The following is a 19804-nucleotide window of genomic DNA, read 5'->3' as shown; positions in this document are numbered from 1 at the left end:
GGGGACTTCCCCGAATGGTTGTTTTCTGGGTAATCCGCATGCTGCCCCAAGAGGGAAGTCGTTGTGTAAACACTTGTCTCTGAGTACCAAACTCAAAACTGAAAGCAAAGTTAAAGCAGTATTGCTTGCGGATCTCTGATGTTTCCGACGGCAAGTTCCGCAGTGGCAGCGGCCAGAAGCAGCGAGGGCGGAGTTGGGCTGCCGGCTCCCCGCACAACCCCGCGGCTCCAGGACGCCGAAGTCCCAGCCGGAGCGCAGGGGTCCCCGGAACGCGCGCTTGCACGGCGGGACTGAAGGCTGAGCCGGCCGAGAGCACTGCCCTTAAAAGGAGGCGGGCCGTACCACCGCGGCGCCCGCAGGAGGGGGGTCCCGGCGAGCTCGGGCACCTCGAGGGGAGCCGAGGGCCGTGCGCTTTGCCCTCGTAGTGCGAGCCAACTAAGAGCGGGGAGCCCGCGGCGGGCGGCGGGGACGCTCCCGGCGGTCTAGAAGTGCCCCGAGAGTGCCCCGGGGCGGTGGGCAGCCCCGGTCCCCGGGCTCGAGCGAGGTGCGGTTCGCCCGGCAGCCCCCGGTGCCCGGATGTCCGTCAGGCTCGGCGCGAGCCGTGGCTCCTGGGGGGCGGAGGCGGCGCTGAGGTCGCGGAACCGAGGACGCAGCGGCAGGGAGCTGAGCGTCGGCGCGCCTGGGGCGTCCGCTGAGCAGTGTCGCCGAGGGCTACGGTCGATGGAGAGCGCTGCGCGGGCGAAGGGGCCCGCGGGCCGAGGGCTCTGATGGACGCGGGACGCCGGACTGTGTGACCCGAGCCATGGCAGCCCACTCCAGGTGAGGCGGGTTCGGGGGGCTTCCTTCCCGGACCGGTGAGCGGTCGCGGGGGCCGGAGCTGGGGCGACGCCGATGGAGGTGCCGGTGCGGGGACCGCAGGAAGCCGCTGGCTCACTGATATCTCATCCCCCGAATGTCAGGCAGAAAACAGCGCCTTCACTGGGTGCAGAGGGACCGCCCGAAAAGTTAAGGTTAAAGTTAAAGCTCCTGCTTCTGCCCCAAAGTGCTGTTATTTTTCGGCAAGTAAAGTTGGTTTCAGTCGCGGGAGCTTGGGTTTTCACCTGTGCACTCTTTGGCTCTTTCCTCGTTGCTACATTGATGTCTTCAAAGGAAACTTGGAAGTACTCTTAATGGAAAATAGAATTCGCCCTGGAGAGGGTGGGGGAGGATTTGCCTGGTGAGTAATGAAGATTTTCCTGCTAGAATGCAGGATTCCACATAAAACGGCAGTGCCTGAGTGGATCTGCTGAGTAGGCAGAGGCCGGAATGCGCCCGGTTGGTGAAGGGGAGCGTGGCTAATGACCCGCAGTCGCTGTCAGAGAACTCTGCACCGCAAGGACTCAGAGCCCTGCCTCTCCCAGGGTTTTCAGGTCTGGGAAAGGAGCCTTAAAAAAACTTGATCGCGCACCGGTGATTGCCCAAGATTCAAACTGTTAAGTGCGATGGCGTTTCAGTCGTGACAGCAATTGGTGGTCAGGGAAGCGGAGTGTGTGTGTGTGGGGGGGGAGGTGTACCATTTTAAAACTTTTTCCAGAAAGCAGTGTGGCTGCAGAGCTTTACAGTTACAGAGGCTCTGACTTCAGTGTCATACTTGATGCAGGATGGTGACTTGAAGGTGGACCTGGAAGCTGAGCTGAACTAATTTTTAGGTCTCAGATCATGGAGAGCAGTAGATGATTAAAACGTTAGAGATCGTGTAGATATGACTTGAATTTTCTTAAGAGATAAAAACTTCCTAGGAGGGAACGAACTTCTCTAAATAGAAAACCTCCTGAGTGATGCCTACTTTAAAAACAAATTTAATCTTCTCAACTCAGCTTAACTCTCTACCGCCATTTTATTGCATGTTCAAAGGAAAAGGTTCCTAACTGAGCAAAGGGGTAGGGACAGCAGTTTCAGCTATGAAAACCTTCTGCTAAATGCTAAGTAAAAAATGTTTGTTTGTGTGGAATATGTCCCCAAACCCCTACATTCCCAGCCCCTGAGCTCATGGCACAAACAGAAACCGTGGATATTCATAATGTTATCATAATTACTACAGGTGTCTTAAGCCTCTCACATTTACCGCTTGTTTGAAATTAAGAACTGGGCTCAGGAGGCAGAAGCAGGCTGATCTCTGTGGGTTTGAGGCCAGCCTGATCTACAAAACCAGTTCCAGGACAGCTGGGGCAACAGAGAAATCTTGTCTCCAAAAACAACAAGAAATTAAGATTTTTGTTTATCTTCTTTGCTATTACTCCATTACTTTCCGATACGTTTTGACAAATACTCTTCTACATAATTTGTTTCCTTTGTGTTCTTATGTAATTCATCGTGTATTAAAAAGCTATCCTGAGTGCCATTATTCGTCAGACTACCTTAAGAGCCCATGGCACAAAACCTGAGGTGAAGGTACCGCTATCAAATAGTTAGCACTGGCAGGTTCGATTGTTTCAATGCCTGAGCCCTTGGACTAACGTCAGACATAAATGAGATAAAAGATAAATTGGATACTGTGTGCGTATCAGACTCAGCATTGAGCTGCTGTAATTGGATTACCTCTCTGGTCACCTAAATAGATAAGTTTATTATCTACACTTGGTAGTTAAGGAAACTGAGGCCCAGTCAGGGTGTTTGTTGCCCAAGCTCACACAGGTGGAACATGCCTGACCAGAGTTGAACTGAGTAGCTGCTAGCTACAGTGTAGCACTTCCTGGCTGGCTGTTGCCTCCTTTGCTGCACCTCGCTTGAAGAGTGTATAATTTTACTTCTGCTAAGATTGCTCTGCTGCAAAATAATCTAAGCTGTCAGTGTGGTTACTCAACACATTAGCAAATGAAATAGGAGGTCCTTATTACTTCTGGTCCATACCTGGCCTGGCCACAAGCTCTGGAATCAGAGACAAAAAATGACAAGGGGCCATTCATTGTCTGTTGTTTTCTTAGCCTGCATGCCGAGAGTGGATGCCGCCGAGAGTGGATGCCATATTGTAAATATCTCTTCAGTTACAACTTGAATGTAATCTGTGTGATAGAGTAGATAATCTTTGAGATTCAAAGAGAGGATGTATGACAGAGATTCACGATTTTTGGATTCCATCAAGTTTCTGTGGGAGTGCTAAGGGAAATGGAAACACTCTCTGTGAAGCTAAGGTCATGAGCACACGCCACATAGATGCTTCACTTGTTTGCCTGAGTGACAGTTAATGTGATCTGTCAGGCTTAGAGATGCACAGCTATGGTGGTTACGAACGTTTCCTCTTGCAGGGAACCCAAGCTCTATTCCCAATACCCACAGGACAGCTCACAACCATCTATAACTCCAGTTCCAGATCCAGTGCCCCTTCTGGCCTCCTTGGACATCAGACAGTCACTGAGCACACACACACACACACACACACACACACACACACACACACACGCACACTCACACACAATCAAAAATCTAAAATCCCGGCCGGGCGGTGGTGGCGCACGCCTTTAATCCCAGCACTCGGGAGGCAGAGGCAGGCGGATCTCTGAGTTCGAGGCCAGCCTGGTCTACAAGAGCTAGTTCCAGGACAGGCTCTAGAAACTACAGGGAAACCCTGTCTCGAAAAACCAAAAAAAAAAAAAAAAAAAAAAATCTAAAATCCCAACAAACCTAGCGCACACAGTTTCATTGCACATAGACATGATTGTGGGCAGTGAAAGTGGCTGTAGGAACCAGCCACCCCTGACCAGTGTGAACGGGGTTGTGTGGTGCTGTGCATCCCCGGCTCCACAGCTCCTCAAGGCAGGGAGGGCACTGCTGTCTCTTTGGGGTTCCTGTTTCAGTTGTGAATGATGGCTAGTTATTTCTGGGCTCACAAGCAGCTCTAAAACCAAGATTATATACTTTTCTTCCTACGATGTCACGAAAGTAGGGTATTAATTTTTGTTTTGCTTTGGTGGTAGCCAGTCTCTCTCCCTCCCTCCTTCCTTCCCTCCCACCTATTTTTCTTCCCTCCCTTCAGCTATGTTCTGACTGTCCTGGAACTCACTTTGATGAACAAGCTGGCCTTGAAATCATGATCCACCTCCCTGTCCTGGGTTCAAAGGCAGGCGCCTCTGTGTTTGGTGGTAGTAGATTTCTTAGGAATGAAAGACATTTGTTAACTACTACTTGGAAAAGAAAATTTGGGAGTTAGAGCAGGGCATATGCTATGTCCCAGGCCAGTGTGGGCTTTCTCTGGAACTTGTAAATATAACACACCCTGAACCTACTTCCTTGAGAGAACTGGTAGAAGCTTGATTTCTTCCATATGAAACGGTTATGGAGTCTGTTCTATGTGGAGACTGTTCTTTATGGAATTATAGAAATTAGTAAATTTGACAGCACTGGCCCTTATCCTATGTAGAGTGCTTGCTTCATGCAGAGGAACAATGTTGATTGCTAGAATGAAAAGGTGTGTGGCAGAATCTCCAGCAAACTCCCCCCCTCCCAAATTCTTCATTGAAATAGTCCGTGGATTCTAGGATGAAATACATATCTTCTATCATCAGGAATTATCAGGTGTAAAATCCTTCTTGTACTGGGCTTGATCATAGACTCTGTAATCCCAGCACCTGGGAACTAGAGGAAATGACAGCTGCAAGTTCAGGACCAGCCAGGGCAATCCTTTGTGCTGTGACAGTCACCCTGGCCCACACCTACAATGGTGAAGGGTGTCTGGGTGGCATGGGGGAGTTGAACTTATTTGTGAGAATTGCTTCTGGTGTTAAAAGCCTCTGGGCACTGCAAAACGAGACTAGGGCTAGCCACTCTCTCACAGTTTTCCTTTGGAACGTTGACCTGTCAGTGCTGAGGAAGCCCCCAAAGTCAATAACGATGTAAAGTCAGATTTTTCCAAGCTCAATACAAAGCTGTTTTTAGTGGTCTCTCTGATTCTAGGAGGAGAAACTGTTCTGTTGTGGGAAGTACTGCCTTCAAACTGGTACAGAACCAGTTTGGCCCCACCCTGTGCCACCACCACCCACTGGAGAGCTACTGATTGCCTGGAAGAAAGAAAATCCAGAATGCAAAGTAGCCGCAACTAAACAGAATAATTTTTGAGAAAGGAAGAGATTTGGAGGGGAGGATGTGTGCCAGTCCTTGACCCTTGACTGGCCCCCGACTGTCCCCTATGGTACCTTTACACACAGTGCTTGTGGAAGAGGAGACACACACAGGTCTTCAGGGGTTATTTTCTAGTTCAGCGAGCTTCCTGACTCACTGTCTAGTTCTTTCCCAGATGAAGACTACAGGAGCCATGAGTCATTCTTTCTTAAAGTCAGCTGGCTTTGTGGGGATGTTGTTTGACAGAATGAATGGAAATGATCTCTTCAGAGATCTGGGTGGTTCTACGGCTTAGCATGAGCGGTTCCATTGCTGGATGGACCTGGCTCATGAGAATGAGAATTCATGAGTGCTGTTAAAATTGTTAAAATCGAGCACGTTCGGGGGGGAACAGGCTCCATCATGGATGCAGGTGACAAGGCATCATTTCTCTGTCTTATTCCAGCTGATGTGTCACGAAAAGCTGTAGTTTAGCTCTGAAGTGTTGTATAACTCAACTGCCATTACATATAAATCTTTTTTTCCCGGTTTTTAGGCGTCTCAAATTCTCCATTTGTTTTGCATGACTCACAAATAAGTGATTTCAATTGAGAATGTGAGATGTCTTGGAAATACAGTTTGTGCCCGTAGGAGGTGGCATTTGCCGGTCCAGCCCCATGACTGCCTAAGCTGGAGTAGAATTTCTGTGCAGGTGCAGATGCTGCTCTCTGGCGGAAGAGCTTCAGCGCTCACCTGAGTTTACTCCCCGACGCGGGAGTCCGCCTTGCCTTAAATTGTCGTCCTTCGGGTCATGATAGACCCAACAGGCACTGATTGGCTCAGGGTAGTGGAGCAGGGAGATTGCATGGTGTCCTCGCACACCGAACATCACTTGCCTGACCTGGTGGCACACGCTCATAACCCAGCTCTCTGAGTTCCAGCACGGCCAAGGCTACATTGTGAGAGAGCAAAAAGTAACAGCTGAAGTTTAGTTTTAGACTCAGTAGAAAAATAAAATTTACATTTTGTTGTCTGACACCCCAGAGAAGCAAACGTGAAGATTAACTTTCTTTAGTCCTGAGTGCTGACTTCTCGATGTCCACAGGGAGTGTGGAGGCTCCTTCCCGGGTGCACTCTCCTCTCCTATCTGAGAGTTAAAGCTTAACCCGATGGCTTAGCTGGTGGACACGGGATCCCGAAAGCCTCCGTCTCCGCTAAAAGTCTCTTTTCTTGTGTTGATTTATTAGCTTTGCTTTTAATTTAACTGGCTTAAATGCCTGTAGGAGTCTCAGGGCTGGAATTTGATGTTAGATTTAAAGCATTAGCAGGGAAGCCTCGGTAGTGACATTATCTTGTACAAAGGAGCAGAAGTAAACAAAGGGAGAAATATTTTTATTGACACTTAAACGGTGTTTACTTTAGAATTAGGCCTTATCTTTTTAAAGGACACCCAGTTTGGTCACAACTGAAAACTACCAAGAACTGTTTCTCCACTTTGTGACTCACAGAAGTGGTGTGTGGCTTGCTGATGGCTGTGGGGTCCTTTAGGAGGAGCCTGCGGAGCTGTGACTGGTTGCCTGGTTGCCGTTCTTCAGACACTCACTGCTGCTTATTCTGTCCCGAGGATCTTGTCTTTCAGTATTGCTTGCTTCTGAAATGGCGCCTAAACACCTGAAGTCAAGGAATGTTTTAGGGATTGTGAGTCCTCATCCTAGGCTGAACACAAGAATCACCAAGGTACTTGTTAACACCAGTGTGGCTTCCCTTCCCCCAGAGCCGGTGATTGGCCAGGTCCTGGGTGGAGCCAGGGTGCAGCCTTGCTGGCCCCGAGGCCAGGGGCCCACACATCATCTCTGTGAACTGCTTAGCAAGACAGGAAGAAGTCATGCAAGTGCAGTGTGGTTAAATTTTTATTTCAGGCACAACTCAGGTATTCACTTTCTCTCCTGCTAACACAGAGCGGAACAGCAGAAAGTGTAGACGAACTCCCCCCATCCATGTTCATATTGTACTTGGTGACTGAGATGTTAACGATAGACAGTCGGCTGCTTACGCTCTAAATGTGAAGGAAAGGTGCCGGCAGGGACAGCGGTTGATCATGGAGCACCTGACAAGGTCTGCCGCTTCCCAAGGAACTTGTTCAGTTGCCTCTGGTGGCTTTCTTCCTGTACCGCTAAGCCACGCTCACTGCAGCTCACAGGTGCCCAGGTGAAGTCACGCAGCTGGGACTTGCTAGTGACTGAACAGGCACTGACACCGGTGAAAGCCTCTTGTGTTTGTTGAGCGAAAGCATTGCCTTGGTGTCCTGGTGTCAACTCCGAGAGTGGGACCACGACTGGGAAGTCAGTGTTCAATGACAGCACATGTCACTTCCTGTGGCCGCATTCAGGAAGCACGGGAGGCGGTGCTGCCACTTCTCAGTCCTTGGAGCCCTCCTTCAGGGGGCTCCTCCTTCAGAAACAGAGGTCAGTGAAATATGGAGCCGTGCGGCGTAATTGAAGTTTGATTTGCTGCACGTGTTTTTGTGGCCTCGATAGACCAGTCACCACGTGACGTTCGTTCATCCCGAGTAGTATGTCTGAGTTTGTTTTGTTATAAAGCTACACCTTCCCCCTTACCCCCCTCGTGCTAACTTAAAAATGCAGGCGTATCTGATTCACCGTGGAGGTAAATGTATGGCAAAATGCTGTAGCATTAGCCAGCCAGTTCTCATAGAGCAAGGGAAATCGACAGTTTGGTAGAAAATATTTATTTTTAGTCCTTTTACCGACTAAGGTATTTCTAAGTAGCAAGCCCATTCTTAGTGGTTTGGAGTTGTCAAACCATTGATTTAAAAAGAGTGCACAGTATTCTAATTATGTTTTTATTTTTTTCCCCTGAAATGAGAAATTCATCTCATTGAGACAATATGCTAAATTTTAAATAGTTTTAAAGTTGGCTTATAAAATAATGTGTAGACTTAAGTTAGCTCACGCTGTAATACTGCATATTGCCCTCCAGTAACTTGGAGCCACCATTACTCAGGGATTGTTTTCCTTTCCTCTTTCCCTGCCCATGTCTTCCATCCCTTCAGTCTCCGTTGAGACACAGGCCTTGTCCTCATTAACTCCATTCAAAAAACTATGTGCCCAAATCCTGGAGGCAGGCACAAGTGGATCTCTGTGAGTTCAAGGCCAGCCTGGTTTACAATGCAAGTTCCAGGATGATCAGGTGGAGAAACCTGTCTGGAAAACCTAAGAAAACATAAAGACTAGGGCTTTTGTTTGTGTGCCTCCTTGGCAAGGACTTGGTTTCTAGAAATGCCTTCTATATTCTCACTGTAGCCAGCCTGCTGGCCTCAGGATGAACTGAGACTCTTTCAGACTCATGTCTTCGAGTCTAATCTGTAGTTCTTAAATTTCTGGAACTTTCCATGTCCCATGTAAAGCTTGATGTAAAGCTTCTGAGGCTGCCCGTACTCCCTGATACAGCTGAAATGGTAGCTTTCCCCACTCCTCCGCCTCCTCGGGCGTGCTGGCAAAGCTCCGCCTCCAGACTGCTCCTAAAGCGTGCTCTGAGTGGTGACTGGGCAACAGCACTCTTGGCTTTGAGTGCCATTGCTCCTCTTCTGCTTCCTGTGTTACACCCCAGCCTATCCTGGTGAACGACACGGCTCCATCTGTAACATCCCTCAGATATACGGCACAATTAATTTATATCCCCTCTCATCCAGCTTTGATTTTGTGTGTCTGGAGTTTGGCCTGAATGTGTATCTTTGCACTCCATGTGTGCAGTGCCTACAGAGGTCAGAGAGAGGGCATCACCCCCTGGGACTGAAGCTACAGATGGTTGTGAGCTGCCATATATGTCTTCTAGAATAGCAGCTAGGGTTTTTAACCGCCCAGTCATCTCTCCATCCTTCATTGATTTTTGTTTTTTAATTACCTTACTAAGTGATATAATATTGGCCGTAAGCAGGTTTCTGAAGATTTTATTATTATTATTATTATTATTATTATTATTATTGAGACAGGGTTTCTCTGTGTTAACAGCTCTGACTGTCCTGAAACTCACTGTGTAGACCAGGCTGGCCTTGAGCTCAGAGAGATCCATCTACCTCTGCCTCCCTAGTATTGGGATTAAAGGCTTATTTATTTGTTTGTTTAGTGAAGGGCAAGTTTTATGTTGTTTCGTTTTTGTTTCTTGTTTTTTTCAAGACAGGGTTTCTCTTTGTAGCTCTGGCTGTCCTGGAACTCATTCATAACTCACTCTATAAAACCAGGCTGGCCTCGAACTCTCAGATCTGACTTCCTCTGTCTTCTGAGTGCTGGGATTAAAGGTGATCAGCACCACTAACCCAGGCAAGTTTTAAAGTTATATTTATATACAAAAAACGAAGCAGTGTATATTTAGCCCACTTTAGTGCTGAATTCTTTGACCTTTGATTTTCCAGTTTGGCAAGTGAGCCACAGATTTTGGAGCCAGGATATTGGCTCCATGGTGACCACAGATCTAATCTACTCTTTTAACTGGGCCTGATGGCTTCCACCACCTTTGTCTTTGGCAGTTTGTCTTCTGAGTTAACAGTCGTGAAGGCAATGGTGGTGCACAGCTTCCTTTGGGCCAGCCTGGCCTTCCCATTGATGATGACTCCCTCCATCTTGTGAGACAGGACAGGCTGGAAGATCATCAGCTTGCTGGAGTACACATCCCCCGCGATCACCACAAGCTGAGCCGCCTTGTTTTCTAGCAAGGTAGTAACCATCTTGAAGGACCGGTGTTCTCTTAGTGGGACCCCCTTTGCCAGCAGTTTTCTTACCAGCCCGGCCAGCAGCTTTTGCTGCTCTCTGCTGCCTGCTCCAGTGGGCGCTGTTTGATTCTGGGGCCTGGGTGAACTAGCTAATGGGGAGAGGTTCTTAGAGACATAGAAGGTCGCCCTTTGCCACGGCAGCTGGAGCCATTTGACGAAGCCTGTGAGGTCTCTTTGGGCTGGATGTCTTGTTCGACACCAAAGTTCTCAAACAGAAGACCCACCAGTTTTTTGGCTTCCTGTTGCTTCATAACAGAGGCTGGGGCCGGGGCCACCTTCTTCCCTTAACCGTTTTTTCTTTCTTCAGCATCTCGCGGCTCTGGAGGAGAAAATGGGTTTTTGAAGATCACCCGCCCTATCCCATCCCCCAAGCAAGATCTCCATGTCAATCACAGTTAATCCTACTTCCCAGACCCATGCAGCTATTAGCCTACTTTCTGTCTGGGTAAAATTGCCTTTTCTGGGCGTTTTAACATACATGGATTCGTAAACGGAATGTTGTGGTTTCTTAGGTCCAGTTAACTCCCATAATTTTTGAGGTTCTTTTATGGTCAGTCTGTATTGTTCTGTTGTACGTACTATTGCATAGTTGCAGTGTGGGTTGGGGTGAACAGGTTGTTTGCAGTTTTTTGCACTATTATAAAATTTCCTTGCAAGTTTTTGTGAGCATGTTTTGCTTTTTCTTTGTTGTGTACTTAGAGGTGGAGTTCATGGGTTCTGTGATCGCTTCATGCTTATTTTTAGATTTTACTATGTGTGCACACACGTGTGTGCACGCACACCATGGTGTGAGGGCAGCTTAGTGAGCTGGATCTTTAGCCTCCATATGGGTTCTAGAGATTGAACTTAGGGTGCTAGGCTTGCTCAGCATTTTATCTTCATCCTGTGAACCATCTTACAACCCATGGTTAATTTTTTTTCCCCAGGAAATTGCCAAGTTGGTATTCTAATTATTTATTCTTTCTAGCCTAAATTTAGCAGATCTAATTTTAGTGAACTGTTTGAAAGTTATTTGCCATCTCTATAGTTGTGAGGGCTGTGAAAGGAGTGACTGTAAGTTGTGACCAATTTTGTATTTGATTGTTAGAAAATGAATTATTCTTAATTTATGTGGATTAAGACAACAAGTCCACGATGTAGAGCTTGCCTGTGTGCCTTCTTCCCCTCCCTCCCTCAAAGACAGGGTCTCTCTCGAACCCTGGCCTTCCTATGCTTTTCCTTTTACCTGTGTGCAGGCACTAAGTTGGCTAAGGTGGGCAGCCCATCTTCCCTCTGAGGTCAGATATCAGCCAACAAAAGAGCAAATAAAACATGCAAACTGTGGCCAGCACTGCTGCCCAAAATTAGGTCTTAGGCGACCCCTGTGAAGTGGTCAAGTCCTCAAAGGGGTCATGGCCCACAGGGCAAGAACCGCCGGGTTAGATAGCCAGGTCACTTAGCCTGGCCACTAAGCACCAAAGCTTAGAGCTAACCTCCTGCCCATGTCGAGGGCTGCTCATGGGGGTAGGCTGAGGGAGAGCCTTCACCTCTCAAAAGATCTTTATGAGGTTTTAGGTAAATTTTTTCTGTCACTCAAGCTTTGCCGACATCAGAGACTGTCACAGAAAAGCAGGTGTGTGTTGCCCAGTCGCTTTTTCTCAGGGTTCTGTGGCTTCCTGAAAAGGCTCATGAGGCTGCTGCCGGGCCCACACTCAGCATCGCCTCCTCTCCCTGTTCCCTCACCCTACAGCTATTTTCAAGTGAACATGGTTAGTCCTGGACCTTTTGTTGTGTATTTTTAATTTTTTTAAATGAATTCCACCAATTAAGGAAACTCTGTTACAGTCTGATCAATTTAAATATGACTTCAGGCAGAAGAGCACTTTAAATATGGTTGTGAGTAGCACCCCATTTTACTCCAGCTAGCCTCCTGTCTTGTCTGCAAGCTCTCAGAAACAATCTGTCTCCCCGCTTCTCCTTCCCACCTGGCATTTTACATGGGTGCTGGAGATTTGAATTCAGATCCTTGTGTTCTTACTTACTAAGCTATTTCTCCAGCCTGGGGAAAAATTCTTTAAGGATAATTTTTAATGGTGAACTTTGCACTTTGAAATGCAGGGCCTGTATGAAGTGATTTTTAAAAATAGTGACTGCAGCTATGACACAGACTAGGTAAACAGAACTGTAAATTCCGCCCCTTTCTCAAATCCAAGCTCATGTGTGTGTGTGTGTGTGTGTGTGCGCGCGCGTGTGCGCGCGCGCTGCCGGTGGGGCTTGTTTTTCAGAGGCAGAAACCAGAAGGTGAAGAAACAGGGCATGAGCCCAGGGAGGGTTAATTTGCTGAAGTCTCACAAACACCTGATTCCCCAGTAAAAGCAAGATCTTGTGGTAGGGCTACCAGGGAACATGAAGCCAGGCTCTGTTCTGGATCATTTGTTTCCCTGGGGAGCTACGCCCAGAGGCAGCGCCAAGCATGGTGATTCCCACACTCGGGAGGCTTAGATGGGGCCTAAGAGCTTAAGGCCAGCCTGGGGTCCACAGCCAGACCCTCATCAAAAACAGACCCCTTTCCCCAAACCAAGCCAGAGCAAACCTTTGAGGGCTTTAGGTGGGGACCGGTTTGCAAGATGATCACAGACACTGAGAACACTCGGATCCGCACGCTCCTGTTTGGCCAACACTCATTTTACAGGTTCTGAGCCGCCGTCTTTCTTTGCTTGTTTACATTCACTATAAATCTGTTAGATGTACGTAAGCTTCCACGCCTTTCCCGTTCTGATGAAGCTCGATGAACTGCAAGCTGGGTCTGGAGGGCAGAGTCAGGGAGAGGTGGAGGCACTCACCTGTGGCAGCCTGCGTCAGCCAGCCTCGGTTTATCTCAGTGGTCGATGTAAAACTTCCAAACATTCAGAAAAGTTGGATGAATTCACAAGAGAAAGTCCTATTGCAGATTATGACAACATTCTTACAGTGAATTCATGTCCTGGTTACTGTAGCTGACCATTAATATACTTATTTTTCATACTTTTAAAAATTATGAGGCCGGGCGGTGGTGGCGCACGCCTTTAATCCCAGCTCTCGGGAGGCGGAGGCAGGTGGATCTCTTTGAGTTCGAGGCCAGCCTGGTCTACAAGAGCTAGTTCCAGGACAGGCTCCAAAACTACAGAGAAACCCTGTCTCAAAAAACAACAACAACAACAACAAAAAAAAACCCAAAACAAAAAAACAAAAAACAAAATTATGTATGTCAGTATATGTTTTCCTAAATATTAAATTCAGGGGTATAAGCCGGGAGGTGGTGGCGCACACCTTTAATCCCAGCTCTTGGGAGGCAGAGACAGGCAGATAGATCTCTGTGAGTTCAAGGCCAGCCTGGTGTACAAGAGCTAGTTCCAGGATAGGCTCCAAAGAAACCCTGTCTTCAAAAACCAAATAAATAATAATAATAATTTTATATATATATAAAACATTCAAAGGGGTACAAACCTTAAAGCCGACTGGGATGTTCTGACAGGGAAAAGAAGGTACAGAACTATTTTAGTTTGTTTTTTGATATTTATGTGGGAAGGTGGTTAAAACATGACTAAAACTACATACTACCTATTTTTTCCCTTGGTGTTATTTCTGTTCTTAAAAACAGTACAATGAGCATGGCATGGCCTGTAATCCCAGCACTCAGGAGGCAGAGGCAGGTTGATCCCTGTGAGTTTATGGCCACCCTGGGCTACAGAGTGAATTCCAGGACATCCATAGCTACATGGAGAAACCCTGTCTCAAAAAACAAACAAACAAAACCCCCAAACAAACAAGAATTTATTAACCGTGCAGTAGGATGACTGGGCTGTGGGTTTATTACTGCCAGGGTTGTGTTACTCAAACTGTGGACAGGCAGGCAGGGGCCCCAGGGAAGGAGAGGGGATCAGTTGATGTCATCGTTCTGCATGGGTTGGGCCTTTGATTTCTGAGCTCAAGGCTCGCTCTCAGAGCCTTCCCTTTGGGCCATGATGAGATAAATGTGGGAATAGCTAGATGCCCTTCCAGGCAATCTGGGAGCGGATCTCTCGATAACCTGGCCCCCAGCTGAAGCTGGGCAAGTTGTGATTTGTCAGCCAGGTTATCTGATGCTGTACCTGTCTGCTACTCTCCGCTCTGAGCCGTTTCTCAGCGGCTTCACTGTGTGAGGGAGCAGTCGGATTTCTGACTCTGCTGGCTTGTAAGGGAAGCGGGGTCTCCCCAGCGGCATTTGAGGGTGGCCGACTTTGACGATGGGGGAAGGAAGGTGGTTTTAAGGTTGGAGGATGAGCTTGAATTTTGAGCAGTACCCACTCAGGACACAGGCCTTTAAAGTTCCTCTGATCTAGGGTACCGACTTCTCCAGGCGTTTTTGGAGCATGAATTCTGACCTTTAGCCGCAGGCCGTTGTCTTGATTCTTCATATTTTCCAAAGCCACTCCTTTTGTGGGGACTCCCTGGGCCTTGCCACTTCCAGTCACAGGTCCGCCACACCCCTTCTCCTGTCCCTTCCATTTACCCCATCCCATTCTAAAGAACTGTAGTATGGTCAGGTTCAGCCTCTCATTTCCTCTGACACACACCTCCCTGCTCCCTGCTCCGGAGCTGTGATGAGCGCCAGGGCAGCACAGGAGACGCTGCTGGCGGGAAAGCTGCACTGGGGCCCAGGCCAGCCTGGCTCACTTCCCAGCACACAGCCCTGCCTTGTTATCTTTGAGGATGAGGGGCCCAGGGAAGACATTTAGATGAGATAGCAATAAGCTGGGAGATTTATAGCCTTTTCCTTACAAGTCAGGAAAGTGGATAACTGAAATTTTATGCTACTGAAAAGACAGAATATTCCAGATGAAATTATTTCCACCTATTCGGGTGGTGGTGACCCACGCATTTAGTCCCAGCCCTAGGGAGGCAGAGGCTGTCAGATCTGAGTTTCAGGCCAGCCTGATCTACAAAGCAAGTTCCAGGACAGCCAGGGCTACACAGAGAAACCCTTTCTTCGGGGGTGGATGGGACTCAACCAACCAAACAAAAATTATTACCAAAGCAGTATCTACTTTTTAAAATGAAAAGTCATAGAGGTGATCATAAAAACCAATCTGAGCTGGAGAGATGGCTCAGCATTTTACGAATGTAAGCTACTCTTCGTAGGACCTGGTTTTGATTCCCAGCACACCTGATGGCTGCCAGTGATCTATAACTCTGGTTCCTGGGGATCTGACTCCCTCCTCTGGCCTGTGAGGGCACTGCATGCACACAGCATGCAGGCATAGTTTACCATACACTAAGTAATTAAAAAAAATTTTTTTTAAAGGGATAAAGTCATTTGAAGTAGGAAATTGCGCCAGAGTTTGCCCAGTAAAGCTCTGGTGACACTGTGCACTTCTGTACCAGTGAGCCTTTCATGTAGCCCAGAGGTGCCAGCTTAGCATCGGGGGAGGAGGGGAAAAGACTTGATAGCACCGACTGGTTTTGTGACGTCCTTCAAGGCCCCAGTTAATTTCATTTTCTTTTTACTTCTGACACCCGCCTGTCCACGCTCTGTTCTTTCCCTAGGACGGCGTTGTATGTGTCGTTAGCCTGTGGTCCTTGTGTGTGTCTGAAGAAGCCGGCAGGTCGTGGTGGTGGGAAATAGTTAGGGTGGCCCAGCAGCAGAGTGTGTGTGTGTGTGTGTGTGTGTGAGAGAGAGAGGGAGAGAGAGAGAGAGAGAGAGAGAGAGAGAGGGAGAGGGAGGGAGGGAGGAGCGGTCATCCCCACAAATTACCAGGGCTTTTTCAGTCCTCGAGAAATTTGACGTGGGGGTTGGGGTGAGATAGGCACAAACAGTCCCTGGTGAATGATGGCTCTTCACAACGCTTGCTCCAGGGGTCATGGGGTCCCTGCCCTCCTGGAGACTTGTGCTCATCTTTCAGGACCCAGTTCAGATGTCTGCACACCGCTCCACATTACCCAGGCTCCTCAGCGCCCGTGTTCCTCATTCCTCAACACTGTCAGCAACCTTTGCTTCCTTTGTGTATCTCTGCAGGGTGTAGTCAATATTTCCTGGAAATAAGTGGGTTTTCTGTTGTTCTCCGAGGTGCCAGTGCTAGAGCACAGGAAACCAGACATTTGTGTGCATGAAGAAATTTAGGCAGATGCCATTGTATTCCAAGACAAGTATTTTATAATCAAACGCTAATCTTTGTCATGTCACAGGTATGTGATAACCTCAGATATTTTTCTTTTGCTCACTTACGGCGGATTGGAGCCTCTGCTTTTCCGAGATTGAGCAAACGTGGACATTTTAAGGATCTACCAAGGGCACAATCGCTTAAGATTCTTCTGCCTTTAGTTTCTTAGTCACAAAGGTGGGATGCTTTGTTGAGATTAATAAACACCCCTTGTTTTATGCAAGTGACCAGAGTGTCATCTAAATGTTGATGCCTGGACCAAAACCCAGCCAAGGAATCCTGCTAAGCTCTGTAAAGTACACAGTACTGCTCTGCAGAGGTTAAATGACGGGGGACTGTTCCAGAGAAGCAGTAATGTACCATTTAAGGAGATGCCAATTACAGTGGGTGGTGGGGGGTGATCTGGGCTATGATGAAAATGAGAATATTTAGAAACATGTAATTGTTGCTGTTGCCATACGAAGCCCTGGTGCTCGCTGCCAGCCACCTCTAACAGTCCCCTGTTCCTCCCTTTGAAATAGCCACTGCCTCTAGTTTTTACGACGGTCCACTTTCTGTGAGAACAAGAGTGGCGTGTGTAATTAAACTCACCAAAGGGCGAGGTAAACACAAGCCAGGGCGGGGAGAAGAAATGCCGATGATTCCCGTAAACATCTTTATGGACAATTTGTTCTCAAACTTTTGTTGTTCCCTTTGGATAATATGAAAATAAGATTAAGTGCTGGAGCCTGATATAAAAGCATAGCAAGTTTCTCTTTAGTGTTGTGCCTACAGCAGTCTGTTTAACTCTGGTTTCCACGAGAAGAGCGTGTCACTGGGGGATGGAGGACCCTCCAGTTCCCCATCCTTCCTCGACAGGGTTTTGTGAACAGAGCTGGATCCTCTCATTTTTGTTTGTGCTGTTTATTCAGTGACTGAAACGGTTTTGCTGGGTCTCTCCGTACGCTGACTGAGTCTGTAAAGAAACAAATTGGCCCAGGCCAGCTTCCTTGTCACCATTGTTCCTCGCTGTTATCAATACACAGGCATTGCTTTTCCTTTCGTTTTCCAAGTGGAAGCCTTTCCTGTGGCTTCCTGCTGCTGGGCAGCAAGGCTGAGTGCTGAGCCTGTGTCCTGGCTGAAGCCGTGCTGGCCCACTGGCTGGGTTTCAAACACTTCTCCCTATTGGACGTGGTGCAGTGAATGTGTGTTGGAAGTTCATTCCTTGGGAGGGTCTCTTCCTTTTGGATCTGACACTCCTGTGTGTCCCGAGGGACAGCCTTCAGTCTGGTGTGATTGTCTGGTGCTAACTATTAAGTGAGAAATACCTTTACAAATTTTCTTTCTTTTTGAGGTGGGGCATAGTGTCACACACCTTCAATCGCAGCGCTCCAGAGGCAGAGACATCCAATCTCTGTGAGTTCAAGGCAAGCCTGGTCCACATATGGAGTTTCAGGGCAGGCAGGATTACACGGGGAGATTGTGTCTCAACCCCACCCCATGTTTAGCTTTTTTTTTTTTTTCTTTTTTATGGGCTGTAGAGCTGGTTTTAATACAGCAGAAACATGAACTTGCTTCTGAATAATTTCTTGTGAGAAAAAAATGTTCACGTGTCCCGCAGTTGCTACAATTTAACAGTCTAATGACACACAGCATGAGCTAGGGGATGTCTTAATTTTTCTCGTTTCCTGTTTGGTACTTGGGTATTTGTTGATTATTAAACATCTAGAGAATGGTGTCTATAATTGCCTGTTTTATGAAAGTTATTATCTTTTAAAAGTTATCTTTTGAAAAACCATCCTTTCAAAATGCATGCTTTTATTGAAAACGAGCTCATTTTCTTCTGCCTGCAGGGCAGGTGTGGGGCAGTCGGTTCCCACTCTCCCAGTGGCCCTGTCGCCGAGGGCGTTAGCACTGGGTTGGGAGCTATGGGATCACTGAACGCATTAGCTAGCGGACAAGTTAATTTTAGATCGAGAGATGAAGCAAGGAGAGGGCTCGCGAGCCTCTGCTGTGAGGTGAGCCGTATGTAGATCTAGGACATGAGATACCAGTGACGAGAGACGCTGCTCCAGGCACAGGGCGTCCAGACGGGGCACGGGACACGGCTGGACTTGTTCGGGGCCTGAAAAGGCCAGTGTGGCTTTTGGGGAGGAGCCGGGATGGGAATGGGGCCTCACCTGCAGGCTCCTGAATTTGATGTTGTGTGACATCTGCAGTGGGCAGCAGGGACAGTGTGGTACATTGTGCATAATGTCTCCCACAGGATGGAAGCTCAAACTCGGTCCATCTCCCTGTAACCCTGGGCTTTAGACTTGCAGTTTGTAGCTTCCCGCCCCCCTCCCGCACAGGTGAAGTCTACAGAGGGCTCTTGGCCCTGAGGGAACCGCTCAGCTCCATCCTGTGCTCTTACCTGTATGGACTTTCAGGTGGAATTTTTATTGTTGATGTTTTAGTCCTAGACATAACCTTGGAATTCTCTGTCTATTTATTTAGTATGTATGTTTGTGGATGCATGCATGCCACAGCACCACATGCAGGTGTGAGGAAAATTCACAGGGCCATGTTCTTTCAACATGTGAGTTTCTGGAGATCAAACTTGGCTTTCAAGTTTGACAGCAAGTCCCTTTCCGGGTAGAGCCATCTCCTTCCCTAAAGTAACATATACCAACTATCCTGTGTCTGTTGACTTAAAAATAAGTGTGTTTGCTATAAATGTCTCCCAGACTTATTCCCCTTCCTCCCCCTCTGTTTAGTGCAGTTTTCTTTGTGATTAATTAGCAAGTGTGGGAAGCTGACAGCTTCCTCCCAGCAGCCCCTGAGCACATGGTGTCACTCAGCTGCTCCCTGATGCACCTGGGAAGGGGTGATGTCAACGTCCTTCTAAGCTTGAGTCATTTCATGGGCAGAAGGATCTGCTGGCAAGATCCATTTTAGGTGCCAGACAATGATTCACAGTTTGTCATCGTACAGAGTGACGGGATTCTGCGGAATTCTGAGTTGTTTGATGTCTGAACATGATCATTCCACTCAGATGTGGGTGGAGTGGCAGTGTGTAAGCTCTGCTGCCTATGACACCCTGGGGGCGGGTCTGCGTCCTTGGGGAGCCCCCAGGTACACCTAGAGTCTGTCTATCTATAGGGACAGCAAATGCAGTCTGCTAGTGGCACCTGGGAACAGCTGGGCCTTTCCCCATCCTCCAGCCTTGCTTGCTTGGAAAGGTGACCCGAAGAGACAGACAAATGGGTGCTGAGTTCCCTGCAGGAGGTCATGTTTGCTGCCACCCTCCCTTTGCAGCTGGAGCCTTTTAGGAGGCCAGGGCCTGGGATGGGGGTGAGTGGGGAGGAGGCGGCGGCAATGAACAATATCAGATTTAGGAGTTGAAAAGATATGGGAGGCAGCTCTGTGAAGGTAGCTAGCCCAGGAGAGCAAGCAGCTCTGGTTAACTCCACATCCAAATGCTGAAGTACACACAGTACCTAGCTTGAATATCAGATTCTGTGTTCAAGCATTGTTAGCTTGCTTCTCGAAACTAAATGCAGTAAAGTGTTTAAAAATAATAGGACTCAAAGGTCGCCTGCCTACATTCTTTCCTAGTTGTGACCACAGCTCAGTTCGTGGCTGTAATGGGACCAGCTTCAATGAGCCAGCTGCTTTGTCTCTTAGGTGTGTGATACTGCCCTTCATTTCATGGGCAACTAAATAGTGAGGAGAATAGCACATTCACACGAGGCCACACGAGGCCACCGGCGCTCCGGTCGTTCCTGGGAAGAGCCAACAGCATTGTCAGCCCAAGTAAATAATA

General features: G+C 48.0%; 1 protein-coding gene across 3 annotated transcripts in view; it reads left to right on the top strand.

Annotated features, from left to right (window-relative positions):
• The window catches only part of Aff1 (AF4/FMR2 family member 1), a 160674-nt gene that overhangs the window by 59770 nt on the left and 81100 nt on the right, over nt 1-19804 (top strand). The window contains exon 1 of one of the 3 annotated variants that reach the window (XM_038323765.1): nt 604-819. The exons of the other annotated variants lie outside the window; for them this stretch is intronic. Coding sequence (XP_038179693.1) covers nt 803-819 — 17 coding nt within the window. The 5' untranslated portion in view covers nt 604-802. Of the gene's footprint in view, nt 1-603; nt 820-19804 lie in introns of those variants that run through there. 3 annotated transcript variants of the gene reach the window in all.

The sequence above is a fragment of the Arvicola amphibius genome, chromosome 1 (genome assembly GCF_903992535.2).
Source record: "Arvicola amphibius chromosome 1, mArvAmp1.2, whole genome shotgun sequence".
In the NCBI taxonomy this organism is placed as follows: domain Eukaryota; kingdom Metazoa; phylum Chordata; class Mammalia; order Rodentia; family Cricetidae; genus Arvicola; species Arvicola amphibius.
This window is presented reverse-complemented; position numbering and strand designations above follow the sequence as displayed.